At 36.0% G+C, this 25348-nt stretch overlaps 1 protein-coding gene across 6 annotated transcripts in view; it reads right to left on the minus strand.

The window, feature by feature from the left end:
• WDPCP (WD repeat containing planar cell polarity effector) overlaps window positions 1–25348 on the minus strand; it is a 381742-nt gene that overhangs the window by 173891 nt on the left and 182503 nt on the right. For all 6 annotated transcript variants that reach the window (XM_049650302.1, XM_049650299.1, XM_049650297.1 and 3 more), the window contains one exon: window positions 7248–7311. In XM_049650302.1, coding sequence (XP_049506259.1) covers window positions 7248–7311 — 64 coding nt within the window. The remainder of the gene's footprint in view (window positions 1–7247; window positions 7312–25348) is intronic.

The following is a 25348-nucleotide window of genomic DNA, read 5'->3' on the forward strand; positions in this document are numbered from 1 at the left end:
GATCTATCAATATCATGTCTGGCATATACCACATTCCTCTCTAAGAAAACTATCACTAAATGTGTGAGGTTTTGTTTTTTTTTTTTCCTGGAGACATGAATGAGAAAATAGGGAAATGGGCAATTGGTGCTATTTTTCTGTGGTCCTTTCTATATTCACTGTGCACTTCCTTTTATTACAGACTAAGAGCTCTTAATTTAGATGAATGATATTCCAAATAAACTGGGTTCTGTGTATCATTCAGGATAGATCAGATGCCATTCTGCAATAAACAGTCTTACTGATAACTTTTGAACTTTGGTAAAGAATAAAAGGAAAAGAATAGCTCTTTGAAGTTAGTAATAGGGAGTCATCACGTCATAAATCACTGAGCTTTGGGGAACTTCTAAATTTTTAGTTTATATAAGTAGTTTGGTATAAATGGAAACAGCATGAACTTTAGAGTCAAATACACCTTAGTTTGAATCACAATTCTCAGTTGTCCTTATAATTACTTTTAGCAACTGTAACATAGGTATAATAATTCTATTGTCTAGGATTATTATGAGAATTAAATAAGATAATTTATAAAGTGGTATAATGTATGTTATATATAACATATTGACATAATATATTATACCATTATATAAGGCATTATCTGGTATAATGCCTTTGCAGGCGATCAAGAAAAGTTAACTCCTTTAACTTTGTGAGATGTAATGATTTTGTTACTGATAAAGCACTTGGTATGCCTTCAAGCAAGACAGACTATAAATTTAAGCTGGCATACACAAATATTTTCATTAGCAAAAGGAAAGATCTGCATTATTAATCTTATAAGATTTCTATAATTCTTCAACTTGAAGAACTGAAAATTACTTTTTTTACTTTTTTGAACATAAGTTAGAATTTTAAAAACTTGGGTTTTTCTTTTTAGTGCTTTTACTACAATTAAACCATAAACCCTAGTATAAACAACATCTTATATAATTTCATTTGTTCCATTTGGGGCATAAAATGGATGATACGTCATGCTTTAAAGCAGAATTTGTGACATTTAAGGCTCTTAGCGATTAATAGTTCAAACATAACAGCGCACTGCAGGGGGTTATCCAGAATTGGAAAGCAGCTAGTGCCAAGCTTAACACTTCACTCACCTTCCAAAAACATACTGCAGAACTTCTCACTCCAGTTATCCCAGATGAGAACATATCAGACTAATAGTCTTGCTGAGAACAACTAAAACAGCTGGCTAAAATAATTTTTAAAATTCTGTTTGAAGACATTGGAGAACAAGACAGTGAGTATTTGAAGGACCAAGATTCTAGACAGAAGCAAAGCCCAGAGAGGTAAGCCTGACATTTGGTGCAGCTTTTGCTTTTCAAAGTATTTGCCAATATGTAATTGGCGGCCAAGAAGATGAGAAACTTAACAGAAAGTAGTGTTTGAGAAGTTGAGAAACCACACTGAACATTAGGTAGAGTCAATGGGCTAAGGCTACTAAGTTATACTTCAGGGTCTGCTGAACAGACAAGGCTTCTAACTGGGACTCCTGAAGGGCTACACTCTTGATGTTCAGTATAAAGTAGAAATAAATTGGCTCTTAGACTGAAACTCATGTTCAAACTCAATCCCAGAATGGAGTAAGGTATCTTTTAACCTTTACCCTAACTAACTTCTAGAAGCAAAAGTAAATTCTTTCTGGAGGAAAACAACATCATACACAGCCTCAAATTATCACTACATTTAAAAAAATGCTTTGGTTTTTCAAAAAAAAAAAAAAAAGGCAGAGAGTTAAAACCAAATGACCCCCAAACAAGAACAGAAAGACAGAAAGATTCAGCATAAGGATAGGAGTCAAAAGAAAAAATTAGAGGAAAAATGTAATTAATAAGCTAATAGAAGGGAAAAAATGGAATAATAGAGTTAACATAAAAAAGGGCAAGGATGGTTAGGTAAAAGGACATAGAATAGGTGGGAGAAACAGAAAAGAAAGTGGGTAGGACAAACACAATTATATTATTTATAATCCAATTAAATAATCTAATTAAAAGACAAAGGTGACCCCTGATTAAAAATATACAACTATTTATTGCTTATAAGAGATGCAACTCAAAATATAAAGAAACATGGATATAAAAGATTGACCATATAATGAGCCATAAGGGAATTTCAACAAATTTCAAAGGGTTGATGTAATACAGAATAGGTTAAGGGGTGTGTGTGTGTGTGTGTGTGTGTGTGTGTGTGTGTCTGTGTGTGTCTGTCTAGAAAATGTTTTATTATTTGAAATTAGTAAATGTAAGAAACCTAGGACAAAGAATTCACAACAGAAATGTTTAGAAATACTTTGAGCTGAATGATAATGAAAAACAGACACATAAAATTGTCAGAATGCAATCAAGGCCATCTTAGAATGGAGATTATACCCTTGAATGCATACATTAGGATACAGTAGCTAAAAAACCATGACTTAAGCATCTATCACAGGTTAGAGTAAGAACAACACATTTAAACAAACTTGGAAGACTTACATTATTGGATATAAATACTTATGAAGTAATTAAAGAAGTTTAGTATTGGAGCAAGGACAGAATCTAGTAATATACCTTCACATATAGGGCACTTGATTGGCTTATTCTGATTGAATTATAGTTGACATGCAGTATTCTATTATTTGCTGGTGTACAACATAGTGGTTCAACAAATCTATACATTATGTAATGCTTACTACATACAATAAGTGTAGTTGCCATCTGTCAACATACCAATTTATTACATTATCTACCATATTCCCTATGCTGCACTTTTCATCTCCCTAACTTATTTTATAACTAAAAATGTTTAGTTCTTAATCCCCTTCACCTATTTCACCCATCCCCCTATACCCCTCTATTTTGACAACCACCAGTTTGTTCTCTGTATTTATGAGCCTGTTTCTGTTTCTTTTGGTGTTTATTTGTTCATTTGTTTTTACTTGTAGCTTCCACATATAGGTGAAAATACACAGTGTTTGTTTTTTTCTGTCTGACTTATTTCACGTAGCATAATATCCTCTAGGTCCATCCATGTTGTCACAAATGGCAAGATTTCATTCTTTTTTATGGCTATTATTCCATCCTGTATATATATAACATCTTTATCCATTCATCTATGGATGGGCATTTGGGTTGCTTCCACACCTTGGCTTTTGTAGATAATGTTGCAATAAACAGGGGTGCATGTGTCTTTTCCAAATAGTGTTTTCATTGTCTTTGGGTAAATACCCAGTAGCAGAATTACTGGATTATATAGTATTTCCATTTTTATTTTTTTGAGAAATCTGCATAGTTATCTATAGTGAACAATTTACATTCCCACCAACATTCTCCACATCCTTGCCACCACTTGTTATTTCCTGTCTCTTTGATACTAACCATTCTGACTGGTGTGAGGTTATATCTCATTATGGTTTTGATGTGCATTTCTGTGGGAACCTCATTTATGACAAAGGTGACCCTGTAAAGCGTCAAAGTACAATTTTGTCAATCAATGTTCACAGGTCAACTGGATATACGTATGATGGAAGTTAATTTTGTGCCATATCCTCTAAAAAAGTCAATAGAGGTGGATTGTAGGTTTAAATGTTAACATTAAAATAATACAAATTCTGGAAGATAAAAAGGAGAATTTTGGAGGTGCTTGGCTGGCTCAGTCAGCAGAGCATGCAACTCTTGATCTGGGGGGGTGTGAGTTCAAGCCCATATTGGTTATAGAGATTACTTAAAAACAAAATCTTTAGAAAAAAGAAGAATTTTCAAGACCTTGAAAATTTCAAGACCTTGAAGATTTTTAAAACAAGGCACAAAGAGCACTAACCAGTCCCTAGCAACCACCACTTTACTCTCTATTTCTATGAAACCAGTTTTTATTTATTTTTTAAGATTCCATATATAACTGACACCAGACAGTATTTGTCTTTCTCTTATTTTCCTTAGCGTAATGCCCTCCAGGTTGGTCAATGGTATAGCAAATGGCAAGATTTCCTTCATCTGTCAATGGACACCTAGGTTATTTCCACATCTTGGCTATCTGAATAATGCTGCTGCACACATGGGTACAGATACTTCTTCGAGATACTGGTTTTGTTTCCTTTGGGTATCTACCCAGAAGTGGGATTTCTGGGTTATGTGGCAGTTTTATTTTTAATTTTTTAAGGAGCCTCCATATTGTTTTCCATAGTGGCTGCACCAGTTTACACTCACACCACCGGTGAACAAGCGTTCCCTTTTCTCCACATCTCTGCCAACTTTTGTAATCTCTTTTTTGATAAAAGACATCCTAACAGGTGTGGGGTATTATCTCATTGTGGTTTTGATTTGCATTTCCCTGATGATTAGTGATGTTGAGTACCTTTTCATGTACCTGTTGGCCATCTGTATGTCCTCTTTGGAAAAATGTCTTTTCAGGTCCTTTGCTCATTTTTTAATTGAATTGTTTGATTTTTTTGCTATTGAGTTGTAGAAGTTGTAATATATTTTGGATATTAACCCCTTATCAAATATATGATTTACAAATATTTTCTCCCATTTGTAGATTGCCTTTTTGGTTTTTTTTTTTGACTATTTCTTTTGCTGTGCAAAAACTTTTTGGTTTGACACAGTGTCACTTATTTTAGCTTTTGTGGCCTATGCTTTTATTGTCTTTTATCAAAAAACAACAACAAAAACAAATAAACAAACAAAGAAACCCACAAAAAATAAAAAACCCACACTGCCAAGACCAATGTCAAGGAGCTTTTTCTCAATGTTTTCTTCTAGGACTTTATGGCTATAGGTCTTACATTTAAGTCTTCAATTCATTTTTAGTTTTTGTGAGTCATGTAAGATAGGAGTCCAGGTTCATTATTTTGCATGTGGATATCCAATTTTCCTACACCACTTATTGAATTCATCCAAGGGATACAGGAATCAGGGATGCTGATTCATAGGGGCACATGTACCCCAATGTTTATAGCAGCACTTTCAATAATAGCCAAATTATGGAAAGAGCCTAAATGCCCATCAACTGATAAATAGATAAAAAGATGTGGTTTATATATACAATGGAATACTACTTGGCAATGAGAAAGAATGAAATCATGCCATTTGCAGCAAGGTGAATAGGACTGGAAGGCTGAGTGAAACAAGTCAGAGAAGAACAGATATCGTATGTTTTCACTCATATGTGGATCTTGAGAAACTTAATAGAAGACCATAGGGGAAGGGAAGGGGAAAAAATAATTACAAATAGAAAGGAGAGAGGCAAACCATAAGAGACTCTTAAATACAGAGAACAAACTGAGGGTGGATGGAGGGGTAGGGGAGAGGGGAAAGTAGGTGATGGGCATTGAGGAGGGCACTTGTTGGGATGAGCGCTGTGTGTTGTGTGTAAGCAATGAACCATGGGAGTCTACTCCAAAAACCAAGAGCACACTTTACACACTGTATGTTAGCCAATTTGACAATAAATTATATTAAAGAAAGAAAAAAAAAAGGAAAGAAAAAACTAACTTGTCCCCATTGTGTATTCTTGGTGAAAGACTAGTTGACCATATATGCATGGGTTCATTTCTGGGCTCTTTATTCTGTTCCATTGGTCTGTGTGCCTGTTTTTATGCCAGTTATCACATATAAAATGGAATATAACATAAACATTAAAGAAATGACATACACTTATGTTTACTGATATGGAAAACTATGTCATATTGTTGAAAGAAAAAAATCAAGTTATAAACAAAAAGTATAGGGAATGAATACATTCACAGAGAGGTATTTTAAAGGATGTCCATTGGTTTTTTATTTTTATTCTCTTTATTTATTGTTTACTTTCTATTATAGTATTATTTATTCTTATAATCAAAATATTTTATTTTAATCTAAGGTCTTGCTGAATCATATTGCTTTTGCTTACAAAATATCCTCTCTTTTACATTCATATAATTCAAGCCCTGTTTCAGGTATTCATTATTTTTTACATGGCTATGTAATAACAATAGTTGCTCTGTCTCAACAATAATAACACATAATATCTGTATATTACTTACCAGTTTACAAAGTACTTTCAATACATTATCCCCACTAAGACTCAAAAACAACCTTATGAATAAAGAAATATGAAGAAAATCTACCTTTACTGAGGTGAATACTGGTAAAGGTGAGAAAGTAGAGATAGATAGTGTGGTCAAAAAATCTAAAAAGTGTTGTTATTTCTGACACTGTGATGTCTACATGTAGAGATATTGGCCAAATAAAACCTTCTCTCAATATACGAATATGTCTATTCAATTTGACAAAACAAAATACAGATGATAAATAATAACTTTTTGAATTAGAGATTTCTTCACGATCAATGAAAGCACAATTTAACTGAATGATGCAAAGTTAGAATTTAAACAACTCATTCCAAAGACAAGTGACCTAATGTCATGAAGCCATTTTAATATCTAAAGCATCAAAGCTTAAACTACAGAAATGTCTTCATTGTGCAGAAGATTCAGGTAAAAGAGCCTTCCAGAATTTTTTTTGTTTCGTTTTCAAGAAGCTTTTACTTTATTGGTTTCCTTGACAACAATGAATTTTCTGTGGAGAATATGCTAGGAAACCAGGAAAGGAACACCACCTCATCTGACCTCACTGTGACATTGTGGTAAAAGATCTTAGAAGAACCTGATACAGAGCACAAGGATCTGTAAGAAACTGGCCAATTTTACTGCTGTTAGCTAATAAATGGGAGGACTAAAGTGTATATGAATTTATAACTTCTTGGATGTGTTTTGCACTGTGGGTACTTTAAAAATATAAGTGAGAACATTCATAATTTGTTACTTTACACTAAAATCTAAGGGACAAACTTGAGCACATTCAAAATCTATGGTACATATTTTGCCCTATGTCCTGGCTTCTGTAGCTGTACTTTAGAGAATGGATTAAAAGGACACGCTTATTAGATAGAAAGGTGTCATCCCCTCACATCAAGGTACACGAGGAGAAAAGTTCAAGAATTATAAATTCTTAGAAAACATAAAAAATCCTTTGGGCCCCAGCAAAGAAAATGTCAACGAGTCAAAAGAGACTAGATGGCTATTGACCAGTTTCATGAAGGCAAAGCTGCAAGCCAAGAAGGAATAATGCTTTCTCACCATGTGTCTAAGGCACAAATGACACTAATCCTTTTTAATGGTCACAAAAGCTGACAACTTACTCAGCCTTAGAACTGAAGGCACAAAATCATCTCTGGGAATGACTCACCATAAACAGGTCACGAGCACCAATGTCAACAGCTAACAGAAATGCCTTTTCAAATCTCTGGTACCTATAATGAAGAAAAGAAATGTATATGTTAGTTATGAACAAAACCATAAAAGAAGAGAGCTGCTTGTTTAATGTATTTATGTGTTACTGTTTTTTGTTCTTCTGATGGGAAAAATATTTTCAAACAGTGGGGAATTTGCCTGCTGGGATTTTCTGTATGTGAAATGTTATTGCACTTAGAAGGGCCTTAGTCAAAGAGCCTGCAGAGGCCTTCGATGCAATTTGCAAGGATAAGCATAACCCAGAGAAGGTGCTGTTGAATGTAGGGAAATAATAGCTTAGGAAAAAGTCTCTCATAATTTTTAACTTTATCATGTTTTGTAAGAGAAAAGTATGGGAATATGTAGAATATAGCAAGATAACAGTAATTAACAAATCGAATAATTATACTTTTGGTTTCACAGGTAAAAGTTGAGAAGCCATACGCTGTATTATTACAAAAGTCATATTTGTGAGTTTTGGAAAATATACACCCTAGGTTGTTCGAAAATGACAGTAGAAATGGTTTCTAAATATTTTAACGTATTTTCTAAGTATGTTTTTTTAATGCTTATTTATTTTTGACACAGAGACAGAGAGACAGAGGGAGAGAGGGAGGGGAGGAGGGAGGAAGCTGGGGAGGGGCATACAGAGGAGACAGAAGATCTGAAGTGGACTCCACACTGACAGCAGACAGCCTGACTCAGAGCTCAAACCCACAAACCGTGAGATCATAACCTGAGCCAAACCTGGATGCTTTACTGATTGAGCCACCTAAGCGCCCCTTTTCTAAGTATTCTTAAGTATTTTCTAAATACTTCAAACATTACTTTTCTACTCTTTTTACACAATATACACTTTTCCTAAAGTATAACTTTGATAATTATTTTTTTATAATGTTTATTCATTTTTGAGAGAGAGAGAGAGTGAGAGAGAGCACGAGTGGGGTAGGGGCAGAGAGAGATGGAGACACAGAATTCAAAGCAGGCTCCAGGCATTCAGCTGTCAGCACAGAGCCTGACACGAGACTCGAACCCATGAACTGGGATATCATGACCTGAGTCGAAGCTGGGCGGTTAACCGAGTGAGCCACGCAGGTGCCCCTGATAATACTTTTTAGTGAAAGTTTAATTTTAGCCCAAGATATATGAAAACTACAGTTTAAATTAATTACCTTCACAGGAAAGTTGAAGCTCCTGAAAGCAAAGCATGTTATGATCACATACTTTGCACAGAGTTTTAGAAGGAAAGGTCTTTTTTTTCTTTTTTTGGTTTGAATGCTGAGATTTACATAGATATAATTGTGAGAATTTCTGACTCCAGAAACAAGCAGGTAAATAACCAGGTTGTACTCTGTTCTCTATTTTATATTGTGAAATATGACAGTATAAAATATAAAGATTTCAATTGCAACACATCAGAAATATGGAATATTAACAGATTACATAAATTTTATCAGTAAAATAGCTAAAATAATTTAAGTCCTAACAAAAAATTAATGACTCTTATTGCCAATCTCCTCCTTCACCGTTCTTACTAACCTCTCCAGTATTTGCCTGAATCCCTTTAACTATGGAAGATCAGAAGGCAGTTGTATTTCTTTTGTTCCAGGCAGTTTACTGATTCCCTGTGTATTCAGTGGAGGTGGGATGTAATGAGAAACAGAGGACTGTAGCAAGTTGTACAACTTGTTCATACATTCACTGCTATTTTGCATTTGATCCCACTACACTGAAACTTTTCTGTCAATAGTAATCTTCCAGCTTCTAATGATGAAACGTAAGATAAGTTCTCATCTTGTGTGCCCTTTTGGCCACATCTGACCCTACAAATTTCCCCTCCTTGAAACTCCCTTTTTCCTTGCATTTGGAGATGTCATTCTTTGTTTTCTCATTTCTGACATTTCATTTTCTTAGTCTCCTTTCCCAGTTTGTTCTATGCCTACTCCATAAAGTTGGTGTTCTATGGTCCTCTTATTTATACTTACTACTCTAGTCTCCCCAATAACCTTACCCACTTCATGCCATTGATAATTACATCAATAACTCACGAATCCCTAGGTTCCCTATCTTTCCTGAGCTCCAAACTTTTATTTCCAGGTACTTTAAATTTAAAGTGTCTAACATATCCATCAATACATCAATTTGGCAACCATATATATGATAAATTAAAATTGGAGAAAGTGAAATTAAGAGGGACAAGATAGGATGTTTTGTTCTTTCTAGGTGAGAGATAATGATGAGCACTATGATAAAATGAAGGATTGGCTTTGGAATTGGGCAGAATGGTCAACCAGAAATACCAAAGGGAACTCCCAACTAGACTGCCTATAAAATATACATTAAAGTACATCACAGAACTCTAAAAAAATAAGAAAATCTCTCTAAGAGTACCATAGTCTCAATCAAAATATAACCAACCAAATGAAATCCCTTCATTAAAACTAGAGTAAAGATCCCTGAGCAGAGAGCAAATACTGGGGGAGAGGGAGAGGCAGAACTACCCTAAGGGCCATCACACTCAAGAGACTGAGCTCTGAACAAGTGTCAAGGTAACGGTGCTAAGCCCAAGACTTCTGATTAAGCCAAGGGCTAAAATGTTCCCAGGATATTAGTGTCCCTAACTTTGGCATAAAGAATAAAAAAAAAAAAATTCATGTCTTGCTTAAAGCTTTTTCTTTAAGTAGACTCTACACCCAATGTGGGGCTCAAAGACACAACCCTAAGACTGAGAGTCACATGCTCCAACAACTGAGACAGCCTAGCACCCCTAGATTAAAGCATTTTTTATAGAAATCCCCAGGCTTATCATAAATTAAAATAAAACAAGTATGAGCTCATGATCAAAAATCACCAAATGCACAAGAAAACAAGCTAGTATGATGGAAAATAATTTCACAGATTATTTTTTCTTATGGTATGCTATAGTTCATACATGCTTCCTTTACTATTTTTCATTCTTTTTTCTTTGCTCTCCTTTGGGTAATTTCAAAAGACTTGTCTTCTACCTCAAAGATTCTTTCACTGGCTCAATTCCATCAGATGTTGATGCTCTCTACTTCATGTTTCATTTTATCCATTGTATTCTTCACCTCCAGAATCTGTTTTTTTTTTAATGATTTTTGTCTCTGTAAAGTTCTCATTTTGTTCATTGTTTTCCTTATCTTAATGTCTTTGTTTTCTTGTAGCTCGTTGAGTTTCCTTAAAATGTTTAATTATTGGGTATACCACAGATCTTCATTTCTTTGGGGATATTTATTAAAAAATATCATGTTTCTCTGGTGGTGTCATGTTTCCTTGATATTTCATGCTTCTTCAAGTCTTATGTTGCTGTTCTCTCATTTAAAGAGTAGTCACCTAATTCAGTCTTACCAACTAGTTTCAGGAATATTAGCCCTGTAGGGATTCTGAGCCGTTCTCAGACTTTTTCTATGGATAAACCTGCTCCACACTTCTTATTCTCTCTTGGGGAGGAATTCTTAAGCTGTATGCCTTCTCTCTATTCTGCAACCCTAGGCCAGATGCTGAGAACCTGCTATTTGCTTTCCTAGGGTACTCCTTATGCCCAAGTTTGTGTGCTTTCTCTTAGTCCTACAGTCAGGCTATCTGTGTGTGATTAGTAGCCATTTCCAAAGTCTCCTCTTGCCACCCTGGACTCATGCATAGGATGCTGGCCATGGAGTGTGGGGGCACACATGGAGCATTTGGGGTACCTGTTGCCAGTTGTGCGGATCCATAGGCAAGGTGTCCTCATCAGTTCGTGGGTAGGCTTCTTGATAATAGTCTGTCAGTCAGTCTGGTCGGTCAGTCAGTTAGTAGCATCTGTATCCCTTTGATGCCCTCTATGAGCAGTGACTGCTGTTTTTCCAGCTGTTCTCCACCCCCTTGATATGCAGTACACTTGAGTATTCTGGATGGGATGAGAAAGAAGTAAGTCTCTGGCAGCATCCTGCACAGCTTGGGAAGCCAGGCACTTACTCAACATGCTCTCACTTTTAGCCATGGGAGAAATCATGGGCCGAGGTCTCTCTTGGCACTGAGCTGTGCCACCCTGGGAAAGGGATGACACAAGTAAAGTGAAACTGCTCCTCTTACCCTATTCAATGGATCCAATCTCAGATTTTTCCTCCCTTTTTGCTCCAGAGGTGTGCTGGAACATCTCTGCTGGACTCCCAGACTTCCACAAAGGCACTCTTATTCATGGGTGATTGTCTAAATTGGTGTGCTGAGGAGTAAATGGTAAAAAACTTATTCTGCCATGTTGATGGTTGTATAATTTCACCTTTTATATTCAGGGCTGTGATCCACTTCAAGTACGTTTGTGTTGGCAAAAGGTAGAGGACAAGACTCATTTTTCCCCCTATATGGATCACCAGTTTATGTCGTATCATATTTGGAAAAGACCATCTAGACTACATTGAATTACTTTATCAATTTAGTAAAAAACAGTTGTAGTAAGTTTTGAAATCAGGAAGTGTGTGTTCCCTACCGTTGTTCTTTTTTAAGATTGTTTGGGCTGTTTGGGCCCCTTTGCAATTTCATATAAGTTTGTGAACTGGCTTTTTCTATTTCTGAAAAAAAAAAGGCACTGGAATTTTGAATCTTTGGACTACTTTGGGTAAGTGCTGCCATCTTAACAAGAGGAAGTCTTCTAATCCACATATATGGGATGTCCACATTTATTTAAGTCTTCTTTAATTTCTTTTAGCAATATTTTTATGCTTTCAGTTTATAAAACTTTGCCAGTGGTAGAATTATAATATAATATAATATAATATAATATAATATAATATAATATAATAAATATCTTTTCAATTCATGCATATATATATATATATATATATAAACACACACACTGAAGTATTATTAACATACAGTGTTATATTAGTTTCAAGTTTACAATATGATGATTCCACAATTTCATACATTACTCAATGCTCATCATGAAAAGTATACTCTTAATCCCCTTAATCTATTTCACCCATCTCCACAACCCTCTGGCAACCACCAGTGTTTTCTCTGTACTTTTTGTCTCTTTTTTCTTTGTTAATTTGTCTTGTTTCTTAAATTCCACGAGTGAAATCATATTTCACTGACTTATTTCACTTAGCATTATACTCTCTATCTATGTTGTCACAAATGGCATGATCACATTCTTTTTTTTATGGCTGAGCAATATTCTATGATATATATAACATATATATCACATCTCCTTTATCCATTCATCTATTGATGGACACTTGGTTTGCTTCCATATCTTCATCATTGTAGATAATATTGCAATAAACATAGGGGTGCATACATCTTTGTGAATTAATGTTTTCATTTTCTTTGGATAAATACCCAGTGGTGTTTACCACCCAGTGGTGGCATTACTGAATCATATTGTAATTCTATTTTAAAATTCTTGAGGAATCTCCATACTGTTATCCATCGTGGCTGCACCACACAGCACACAGGGTTCTTTTTCTTCCACATCCTCACCAGCATTTATTACTCCTTGTCTTTTTAATTCTAACCATTCTGACAGGTTTAAGGCAATAATACCTTACTATAGTCTTGATTTGCAATTGTGATAATTAGTGGTGTTGAGTATCTTTTCATATGTCTGTTAGCCATCTGTATGCCCTCTTTGGAAAAGCATCTATTCAATTCTTCTGCCCATTTTAATCAGATTATTTGGGGGATTTTTGGTGTTGAGTTGTGTAAGTTCCTCACAAATTTTGGACATTAACCCCTTATCAGATATACCATTTGCGAATATTGTCTCTCATTCATTAGGTGGTCCTTTTGTTCTGTTGATGTTTTCCTTCACTGTGCAAAATCTTTTTTATTTTGGTGTAGTCCCAATAGTTTAATTTTGCTTTTCTTTCCTTTGCCTGAGGAGACATATGTACAAAAATGTTTTATGGTCTCAGGTTTAACATTTAGGTCTTTAATCCACTTTGAGTTTATTTTTGTGCATGGTGTTAAGAAAGTGGTCCAGTTTTCCCAGCACCATTTGTTGAAGGAACAGTCTTTTCCCCATTGTATATTCTTGTCTCCTCTGTTGTAGATTAACTGATCATATAAGCATGAGTTTATTTCTGGGATGTCTATTCTTTTCCATGGATCTATATGCCCATTTTTGTGCCAATATCATATTCTTTTGTTACTAAAGCTTTGTAGTATATCTTGAAATCTGGATTGTGATACCTCCAGCTTTGTTCTTCTTTCTCAAAATTGTTTTGGCTAGTCAGGTTCTTTTTTGGTTCCATACAAATTTAAGGATTATTTGCTCTACTTCTGTGAACAATGCCACTGGAATTTTGATACAGACTGCACTGAATGTGTACACTGGTTTTGGTACTATGGACATTTTAACAATATTGGTTCTTCTACTCCATGTGCATAAAATATTTTCCCATTTGTTTGGGCCATCTTCAGTTTCTTTCATCTGTGTTTTATAGTTTTCAGAGTACATGGCTTTCATCTCCTTGGTTAAGTTTATTCCTAGGTATTTATTCTTTATGGTGCAAATGTAAAAGGGATTGTTTTCTTAATTTCCCTTTCTGCTACTTCATTATTAGCGTATAGAAATGCAACAGATTTCTGTCTGTTAATTTTGTGCCCTGTGACTTTACTGAATTCATTTATCAGTTCTAGTGGTTATTTGGTGGTCTTTAGGGTTTTCTATATATAGTGGCATGTCATCTGCAAGTAGTCAAAGTTTTACTTCTTCCTTACCCATTGTATTTCATTTTATACTTTTTATTTCATTTTCTTATCTGATTGCTACAGCTAGGACTTCCAGTACAATGTTGAATAAAAGTGGTGAAAGTGGACATCCTTGTCTGGTTCCTGATGTTAGAGAAACATAAATGAAAAACCCACAGCTAACATTATACTCAATGGTATTAAGAAAAAGTTTTTCTTCTAAGATCAAGTGTAGGATTTTTGGTTTATAGTTTTTTCCTTTGTACATTTTAAATGTCATCCCACCACTTTCTGACCTCCATGGTTTCTAATGAGAAATAAGCTGTTAATCTTACTACAGATCCTGTTTATAAGTTGCTTTCTGCTTTCCACCTTCAAGATTCTCTTCTTGGTTTTTGAATTTTGATTGTAATGTGTTTAATGTGGATCTTGTTGAGTTGATTATACTTGAATTTCATCTTGTTTCTTGGATGTGTAGATTCATGCCATTAGTCAAAATTTTCTTCTAAGACTCCCATAATGCATATGCTTAATGGCATCCCACAGGTCCCTCAAGTTGTTTTTATTTTCTTCATTCTGTTTTTATATCTGCTCCTCTAGCTTGATAATTTAAATTGTCCTATTTTCACATTCAATGATTCTTCTGCCTGCTCAAATCTGTTGAATCAATCTAGTGAATTTCTCATTTCAACTATTATACTCTATAGCTCAAGATATTCTATTGCATTCCTTTTTACAATTTCGATCTCTTTATTATATTCTCTATCAGGTAAGGCATTATCCTTCTTGTTTCTTTTTGTTCATTGTCCATGGTTTCCTTTAGCTTTTTGAGCTTATTTAAGATAGTTAATATAAATAAAGTCTTTGTCTAGTCATCCCAGTGCCTAGGTTTCCCCTGGGATGCTGCCAACTTTTTTTCCTTGTGAATGGGCCATAGTTCCCTGCTTCTTTGTATGCCTTTGAAAACTTTTTTTTTTTTTTTTTTGAAATTAGACATTTTGAGTATCATGATGTGATAACTCTGGAAATCATATTCTTTCCCTCTCTAGGTTTTACTGTACTGTTGAGAGCACTACTCCATTTGTTTACTGACATTCCCAAACTATTTTTGCAAGGCCTATATACCTTCTCATGTGTGATCACTGACATCTCTGTTTCATTATCTCAGCAGCCAGATATTTTTTAAAATCCTGACAGATGACCTGATAGATTTTTTTTCAAATTGTGAAGCAACAAAAAACTCTCCCAGTCTTTGTAGATTGGCTCAGAGTTAGGATACTCCTTTATTGCTTAGCCAAATTACCTACATATAATTCTGTCTTAGCCTTACCTTCTTTCTTATGCAGGGCCGAAGGTCTTCCTGAGGTTTATAACTGAGGTTCTCTCAGGTCTTTCTGAGCATGCATCCAGCTTTGGGCATTTGTGTTGCACCTGTGATGCACTAGTATATGTAGTAGCCCTTCAAGGAACTTATTCTAAAATATCTTCTGCTTAGCCTTCTCTTTCCCAGGTCTGCTGGTCAATCTGCTGCTCTTCCCAGTCTCCCTCTCTTGCCTGAGTCAGCTATGCATATTATATGTCTTTAAATGCTTTTGACATATGCAAATGCTTTTGCCAGAGATGCTGTCATAGCCTGACAGAGGTAAATGAAACCAAGCTTCTGCACTGGTCCCTCTGGAAACCACACACTGGTCAAAATGCAAAATGCATAACCACAGTTTTTGAGAACAAGGTCCATCATGGCCCTCTGCACCAGCTAGGTAATACTAGGAATGCCAACCACTGTCCTCAAGGCCACTGTCATAGAGGGGTATGGGGGATGGTAGATAGGTAAACAAAAATGCAGTAATTCTTTCTTACCTATATTTAGCATTCTCTGTCTTTATTAGGCACTATTGTTTTAAGTTTTAAAAATTAGATTATAAAGTTAAAGTTAATTCTGTCAGTTTTGTTGCTTAATGATTGCTTCAGTGGAAGGACTGATTCTTGGAGCTCCCTACTCTGTTTTCATGTCATCTCTCCCACTTCTATTTATAAACCTCAATGTGGCACTCATGAGAATCTCTCTCTCAGATCTCCTACTGCAGGGAGTACAACTGACTGACAGCCCCAGCTGCTGCATTTTGAAATCTATCATTGTGTTTTCCTGTTAAGGCTACACTTTCCATAAGCTGCTCCTGGGCAGTGGCTGAGGGCAGTTGAGATAGTAAGGCAGTCCTGTTCCTGGGTGACACGGGATTCTTCAAATGGGCAACACTGGCTTGATGACTTCTGATAGCCTTAGAACTTTCCTTAGAATTGCTCAGAAGTATGCTTTGGTGGGTGGTGGAGGCTGTGGATGGGCAATACTTATTAAGCAGACAGTGGAACAGACTGATTACTACTAAGTTGTATTTACATCATGAGTAAGCATAATGAGAGACTGAATGCTCTTTTCTTTCCTTCTTCCTTTTTTTTTTTTTCTTCCCTGAGTGCTCTTTTCAGTTAATAGCCACTTTGGTAGTTTACAGAAGTCCTTATCCTCTGCATTTGAAAAGCAGATACAGTTGACATGGGGGAGACCTAATCGTTAGAGTCAAAGAGTTCTAGAGACATTTGGATGTACTACCAAGGCAAGTTTACTTTACTAGTCAATGCCCTGTTAAGAACACCTGGGATCCTGATATCTGGGATGGGTACATCTTCCACCACTTCCAATTGTGCTAGAAGATTCTGTAGAGACCCCTCCTCTCAAACCAACAAATATTCCCTCCCCTTAGGAAGTGCCTGTGCTGCTGCCTGGCTGCCAGGCTGATAACTGGGGTTAAATCTCAGCACAATACAGCTAGGAACATGCTAGATCTGATAAACTATGAGACCATACACTTAAATAATTACAAGATTTAGCTAGCATGTGCCAGTAAGAAAAGGGGAGTTGGAATGGAAGACAGGATAAATAAGAATTCATTACTGTGGGGAACACTCCTTCAGGATACAGAATTTAACATCCTATCAAGGGCTCCATGGGGTGGGATAAACTGCCGCTGGAATGGCTCTTAAAAGCCTGAAAGAAAAAAAAAAAAAACAATGGCCAAACTCAATGAAGTGGAAATGCCTGGCAATGCCAAGTAGTGCAAAAAGAAATAAAGTGGATGGTGGATGAGAGAGAGGATGAATACTATTTGCAGCCATGAGATGAAACTCAGTGACAATGGATACAGTTTATCTTACTAACTTCCCTTTTTGTCTCCAGTTTCCATGGAATAGCTGTTCTCTGAACCTATGTGGAAAAGTAGATCTGTACAGTGGCATTCATGAGAAGGCACATCTGAGATCTCTGACTTCAGGGTACAAAATAGACCAACAGCTTCAGATACTGTGGTCTGAAATTTATCACTGCATCTACACTGAGGCTACATTCCCCAGAAGCTATACCTAGCCAATGAATGATGAAGCAGGGATTCTCAGGCAGGTCCATTCCTGGGAGACACGGACCTGTCCTGTCATTGTCCTTTGTCAGCTTTGTGGAGTCTCACTCTATGCATGTACAGCTTAGGGTTCACCTAAGTTGACTCTTACGCAGATTTCTGGAGCTCTTTCTCTACACAGCACCTGCCTCTCTAGTACACAAACCCACAAATTCCAATTGTCTCATCTTCCCTGAACTCTGACCAATTCAACAAACTGCCTGCCATATTCTGCTTGGGTTCCCCCTCCTTGCTCTCTGATGTAGAAAGTAGCCCTGTTGGAAAACCAGGAGATCATAAGATTGACCTTATTTATTTTTCACTCTCAGGGACCAGAGTCCCGCACTGTCAATCACTTCACCTCTAAAAACAAATTTTAATGTCCAGTTTAATAGCTGTCTCTGGTGACAGGTCAATCTATTACCAGTTATCATCACAGCTGACAGCAGAAGGTCTCAGAAATAGTATCTTCAGTAAATATTATAACCCCATCAACAACACCCATGGTAACAACAATAGATCTTATTTATTTATTGAGATCTTCTCTGTACTAGTTACTATTTTAAGTACTTTCTATGTATTAACTCATGTAATCTTCACAACAACCCTATCAATTTGGTACTATTCTTATCTTTTATTTAACAAGGAGAAAACTCAAGCACAAAGAGGTTAAGTAAAAGTTGTCGTATAAAATACAGAACATCTGGGGCACCTGGCTAGCTCAGTCGGTAGAGTATGCAGACTCTTTTTTTTTTAAGTTATATATATATATATACATACATACATACATATGGGGGGGGGAAGGATGAGATGAGAAAGAGAGGTGCCGAGAGAGAGAGAGAGAGAGAGAGAGAGAGAGAGGATGAGATGAGAAAGAGAGGTGCCAAGAGAGGGAGAGAGAGAATCCCAAGCAGCCTCCACACTGCCAGTGCAGAGCCCGATGTGGGGCTCAAACTCACAATTGTTGAGATTGTGACCTGAGCCGAAATCAAGAGCTGGAAGCTTAGCTGACTGAGCCACTGAGGCGCCCCTAGAGTATGCAGACTCTTAATATCAGGGTGGTCAGTTCAAACCCCACGTTGGGCTTGAAACGTACTTAAAAAAAAAAGAAGGCAAAGGAAAAAAAAAAGGACAGAAAACCCAGTTAAATTTGAATTTTAGATAATGAATAGTTCTTTAGTGTTAAGTATATCCCATATGATATCTGGGACATGCTTACACTAGATAATTCTTTATTACCTGAAATTCACATTTAACTGGGTGTTCTTTATTTTTATTTGCTAAATAAATCTGGCAACTTTAAACTTGCTCAAGGTCCTACAGCTACTTGTATAGTAATCTGGCTCCAAAACTTCCACCCTCTAATATAGTGCTGCTCTAATACACTAGGAAAGAATGAACTATGTGCTATAGGCTTATAGGTCCTTCTTCTTTAGATAAGGTCTCTCAGTTCAGATAAGAAATGCCATGTTGCATTCATTAAAGAGGAATGACCAAATGACTTCCACCTTTGGCTCTATAAAGAGATGAGCCAGCTCCCTTTTTTGGTTTACAGCATATTAGGGACCCAAAATTCCATCATTTTGAACACTACAAGCTTTAAAACTAGTATCATTCAAAAGTTATCATCAGCTATATTGTCCCCTATAAGTACATTTGCTTTTATAGGGTGCTTACGAAATACCTCCAATGCCCAAGTTCCTGTGTTAACTCAAAGCGTTAGAAAACCTAATGACATTAATTCTTGACCTTAAGCAACTCACACTCTAGTAGGAGAAATAGACATAAACAATGATAGTAGCTTTCACATCTATTAAGTACTTATTTAATACATGCTAGTCATTTCATATTTATTATTTATAATTCTGACAAAGATGTTTAAGGTTAGTAAACTCCTCATTTGTAAAATGGAAATAAGAGTTTGTGCATTACTGTGTAAATTATTAAGCTGGGATTCACACTTAGTTCTGTTTGACTCTAGTGCTTGGGCTTTTCAAAAGCAATCGAGTGTGACCTCCACAACTATCTAAAACCTCAGTCTCTAAGTGCTAGAGCTTAGCAATTAAGACTTAAGGGAGCATTCCTACCTAGTGTACCCTCCTCCATACTTTGCAGAGGGCTGTTCATAACTGCTGTTGAGATTATCGAGACGGTGTGTAGTAGCAAATAGTCAAATTGTTTGTGTTATCATATTTGTTAAAGATATTATATCTGAGACATTCTTCTGTCAGCTATGATGAATAAGCTGATTCTATCGCCATAAACATAATGGCGGAAGTCATTCATTGCTTTCATATGGCTATTGATGATAGTAGTGTGTTGCAGTATGACTACTGACATTATGAAATGTAAAAAAAAAAAAATACTATATTGAAGAATGTTCCTGTGATAACAAATCAATTTAAAATAAAACACAAACCATATCAATGACAGCAAATATATTTTAAAAATAATATATGTGAAAGATAGGGCCTGATAAAGGAGAATAACAGTACTGCTTAACTAAAGATACTCCTCTAGAGAGAACTGTTCAGTCAGGATTTGAGAACAAAAATGTCAACAAATTCTGGTACTAAGAACATCAAGACTTTACATAATAGCTGAGTTTATGAAATACCAGTTAAATAGCGGCCCTGTAAAATATGCCGAGAGGGAGATGTACTGAGGAGCTCCTGGATAGCTCTGTTGTTTAAGTGTCTGACTCTTGATTTTAGCTCAGGCCATGATCTTACAGTTTGGTAGTTTGAGCCCTGCACTAGGCTCAATGCTGACAGTGTGGAGCCTGCTTGGGATTCTCTCTCTCTCTCTCTCTCTCTCTCTCTCTCTCTCTCTCCCTCCCTCCCTCCCTCCCTCTGTCTCTGCCCCATGCCACCCCCCACTCGTGTGCTCTCTCTCTCTCAAAATAAATAAATAAACTTTAAAAAGTATTGAGAGATGTTTCTGAGTCACTTCGTGGAAAGTTCAAATCAATTTGCCTCCAGTCTCCTGCTGCATAATTAGCTGTATGCCTGTATGTTGAGTATAGGAGTAAAAATATGTGATTAATAAATCTATTAAAAATTTGCATGCATTGGTTGGTTGTGCATGTTAAATTTTATCTGTGAAGTATGGACAGAAGTAACAATCTAGCTCAAAGTTCCTGATTTATTCTAGAACCATGAACTTGTCAGAAGTCTCTCATGCTTTACTAAAATCATAACTGATAGTTTTTGTGTAGGGTACAAATTTAAAGGTAAATAACTTCTATCTCAGTTTAATTGTATTTACCACTTTTAAGTATTAAGTACTAAAATTTTCCTATAATAATTTAGTTCTCCTGAAAGACACCTAAAATTTCCCTCTATCTTGTTTCATGTCAAATAAGCTATGAGTGTTTTCTAGTCCTGCCTCTCTATAATTTTCAAAGATAAACTATTTCTAACTTACTGTTACAGTACAAAATAAGCTATGCAACAAATGAAATTATTACTAGTATTTTTAATTAATCAATACTGAATGGTAGTTAGAAGCCTCTGGAAAGAAAACTCTAAGTTGGTTTCTTTCCTTTTATCTTCTATATAAAAGGTACATAAACCTACATTAAATGACACATTTGAAGTCATTTGGGTTAGGAATAAACAGTCTTATTTTCATCCTTTGAAGGAAAAAAGTACATTTGGCAAGACGGAGGCTCATAAAAACTGTGACCAACTAGACCAACCATGTGCCCTGTGGTTGCTCTCTCACAGTGGCACTCCCCTCTTCATAACAATAGGAGGGCCATTTGAATTGTAGGGTTTCCCAGATCACACTCAGAGGACAGGTCACTCTTTCCCAAAAGGCCAAAATGGGAAAATTTGTGGAACAGAGGATTCCCTCCCCATAACACTGTGTGCTTCTCTTACACACACACTATTTCTCTAACAGCTGTCCCTGAGCCATCTCCCTGTCAGTCCCTCGTTGGTGCGGGTGAAGGCTTATGGTGTGAGTAGCTCAGTGCTACAGTTTAGCTGCTGTGAGATCTAATCCTCTCTCTCTCTGCAGAGCATAGTGTATAGGGCATGTCAAAGAGCAGGGATTGTGGTGCAATGGGTACAATTCCACCTGCCTTTTGTTCCGTTTCGGCCCTAAATTGGACTCTTGCTTTTTGTACAGATTTACCTAAGTCTTTGGAAGTCTCCTGGCAATTCACAGGCATTTGGGGGGCACAGTAAGGCAAGTTATAACCACCTATGATGCTCTCTTTACTTACACAAATACACGTGGCCAATATATACACTTTTTTAGAGTTTTTCTACCCCACCTGCTCTTTAGCCTGCAACTTGGTTAATAAAATACATTTTGAAAACATGAAAAATGCTAAATATCTTTACTTAGTTTAAAAAGATTTGGAGAATTAGTAAAGTACTTCTTTTTTTCAAAATCATGGTTATATTTGCATTCATTTAACATTTCAGTCTTGCTCCTATTTCCCCAAAGTTTTTTAAAATAAGCAATTATAGTTTTAATTTGTGGAAAAATTTGCAGATGTAAAAGTGTTTGCTAGTAATTGTTTTATTGGGTACAACACTCCCAAGAGTTAGAAGAGGCAGGTGATTTGGTTTCCATTTTACAGATAAAAAGCTTATCAAAAATCTCTTTAGTCTTTGGTTAAACTGGCATTAAAAAAAATCACATCCCTTGATTCCAGTTCTCTTTTAACTCTACCACAATTAGCTTAGATGTAAATAAAGGAAGGCAAATTCTCCACTTTGCTGGTTAGAACTCATTACATTCATCCCCCAAACTTCTGTACGGTCTGCCTCAGTCTCTACTTCTCTTTAGTCTTGCCAATACACTGTAGCCCCCTAAAAAAGCCCTTGTTGCTAGGATGTACTTAGCTTTAATACATTTCATTTTCCTCCTTCCTCTCTTACTTATCCCCTTTCTTCATGCTTCCTATTATCTCTTTCTATCCCTATCTCTTCCTTCCTTCCACTATATTCTCTCTATATTTCCTCTCCCTTCCTTCCCCTTTCCATTTTCTTTTCCTTTCCCCTCATTTCTCTCCTTTCTCACTTTTTATATTCATATCTTAATATCATACCCCCAATGTTTGAATCTTAGCATAATCCAACCACGTCATTCTGGCTCCTGCATCTACATTTAAACAGCCACGATGTCCTCAGTCTTACAAGATTTCCCTCATGCTTACAAAATACAAACTTGCATTTCCAAAGAATATCGATTAACATTAAAAAATATATATTTTCAAAAAGTCCAATAGAAAATAGACAAAGGACATGAAGAGATACTTCACCAGAGTATATACAGATGGAAAATTAATACACGAAAAGATCCTCCACATCATTAACCATCAGGAAAATGCAAATGAAAACAACAATGAAATATCACTGCACATCCATTATAACAGTTAAAACAAAAAACAGTGACAGTATTGGCAAGGATGAGAACCTAGATATTTCATATATTGTTGACAGGAACGCAAAATGATATGGCCATTCTGAAAACAGTATGGCAGCTTCCTATAGAACTAAACACACCCAACCCTGCATACGACTTTGCAAGCATACTCCTGGGCATTTATCACAGGGGAGTGGAAATTCACATCTACACAAGAATCTGTACATGAATGTTCATGGAAGCTTTACTTGTAATAGCCCCAACCTGGAAATAATGGAAATGCCCCTTGATAGGTAAATTCATGATTTTTAAAATTATACTTAATGGAGTAACATTTTGTAGGAGAGTTGAATTAGCATCTTTATATAGGATATATGTCAAAAAGTAGTAGCCATTAAAATATTTCTAAGAAATTTTTCTTTCCACAAACAATGCAAACCAAACCAAACCTGAGCTTTGCATTAGACTAAAAGCCAAACAATACAAGTCGGTGTCTTGCTGTTACTTACGTACTGGTTTTACTTTATGGTTAGAGTTTCAACTGTTAGAGGACATTAGTGAACATTTTTACATCTAACAAAAGCTAATCAAGAAAACTACTTAAAAAGAAAAAAGAAAACTACTTATACTCCCTTGCCCAAACCCTTACTTTGTTTTTATTTTCTAAATTCTTTCCATTTTTTCCCAACATGAAAAGTTCTGAAATTGCCACAGTATCTTATGCCACAGATTGTTTATTTTTGTTTTTATTCTTTTATTACAATTATGAATGTAATACATAAATATTATCTCGTTTTCAAAATTCAAATAATGCAGATAAAGCAAAAACCCCCTAGAACTGCTTCCGAATTCCAAGCCCAGGTATGAGCAGAAGTGAACACTTTTATTATTACAGACTATGGCTTTTCATACTTCACTGTGACTTCCTAAACACATTAAGTATCAAAATAAATGATATAAAAACATACCGTTTTAATAGAGGTTTCCCTTAGACGTCTATCTCCAATGAGTAACCTCCCTCTCAAGGAAAACCTTTATGTTTCACTAACCTCTTTACTACTTAGCTGCTTCTCAATAGTCCGTGTTTATCTCTGAATACAGGCACTGGTGGAGAATTCTCAGCAAAGTGCTTCAGGCTAAAAACAGATGTTAATTAAAAATGCTGATAACCCATGGCACCTGTTGTTTCACACTTCTTTTGCTCCAGCCCCAGTCTGCCAAATCCCATCCTTTGTTTCAGTAATTCTCTGCAGCTTTTCTTCCATTCCAGCTGTAGGTCTTTCACTGTAGTGATCATTTAAACTTAATAGGAAAGTCATGTTTTATTGAACAAACCTATCAGGATGACTACACACACAGTCAGTTTAAGGAATGCAATATCACAGCTCTAAGAATGAACTACATTCTAATGATATGTGTCAATTGTCCGCATGTGATATCTCAACAATTTTAACTATGGGAACAGGAACTTAGTAAATCATTTAAGTGTATCTCTCTCTTCCATCTCTCCTGCTGGTCTCCATAGAGTGTTTTCATGGCAGGACTAAATGGAGGAAAGGAAGGGAATAGATCTAGCACTGAGAGAGACAAGGTCAAAATCCATAGTGACTTCAATCAAGTAGGCATGTAGTCAGCGAAGATCAAAGTTCTTGAAGAGTAACTATATTTAAGTCACTGAAAAGGAAATAAACTACACAAAAGTGGTAAGATGGAGAAGGACTAGAAAAGGAAATGTCACAAAGATGTGCATAGTGTGCAAATATATTGCATATATTGCCCAGAATATATTTGCATAAATTATATTTAATATAAAGCAATTAAGACTTATAATGTAATATTGTGGGCAAAATAGCTAGTGAGGTAATAAATGTATAAATTTGAATATCTGGAAACTGATCATTTACCACTGATGATAAATTATATTAAGCATGGGGTTGCAGATAGAGCTCTGAGCTATATTCTGCACTTTTGTCATAGTAGATGGCACACAGTAAATACATATTTGTTGAGTGAATAAATGGTTTTTTCAAAAACTAAAGAAAAATTTGGAGAAGATTCCACAGAAAGCGAAAATAAAGAAGTAGTTTGGGAGCGCCTAGGTGGCTCAATCAGTTAAGCATCAGACTCTTGATATTGGCTCAGGTCCCGATCTCACAGTTGTAAGATCGAAGTCCATATAGGGTTCCATACCAAGCATGGAGTCTGGTTGAGATTCTCTCTTTACTTCTCTCTCTGCTCCTCCCTGACTTGCATTCTCTCAAAATAATTAAAGAAACTTAAAAAAAAAGTGGTTTGAAACTAAACCACGTGAGTATAGTTCATACTACACCAAGCACATGTGTCACCATGTAGGGTAGAAAACTCCTCCTACTCAGTTGTATGTTGGGATCACATGACCTGTCCAAGCACCAGCCTAATCTTTCATTCTTTTGCAGATAGTGCAAGTGAGAGGAGTGGGAACAGAGAATAACAGTGAGGGCAACACTAACAAAGCTATACTTGTCAAAGAGAGAGGGGATGAGGCAGCAAAGCTCCA

This window comes from Panthera uncia, assembly GCF_023721935.1.
Source record: "Panthera uncia isolate 11264 chromosome A3 unlocalized genomic scaffold, Puncia_PCG_1.0 HiC_scaffold_11, whole genome shotgun sequence".
NCBI classification, from domain to species: Eukaryota; Metazoa; Chordata; class Mammalia; order Carnivora; family Felidae; genus Panthera; species Panthera uncia.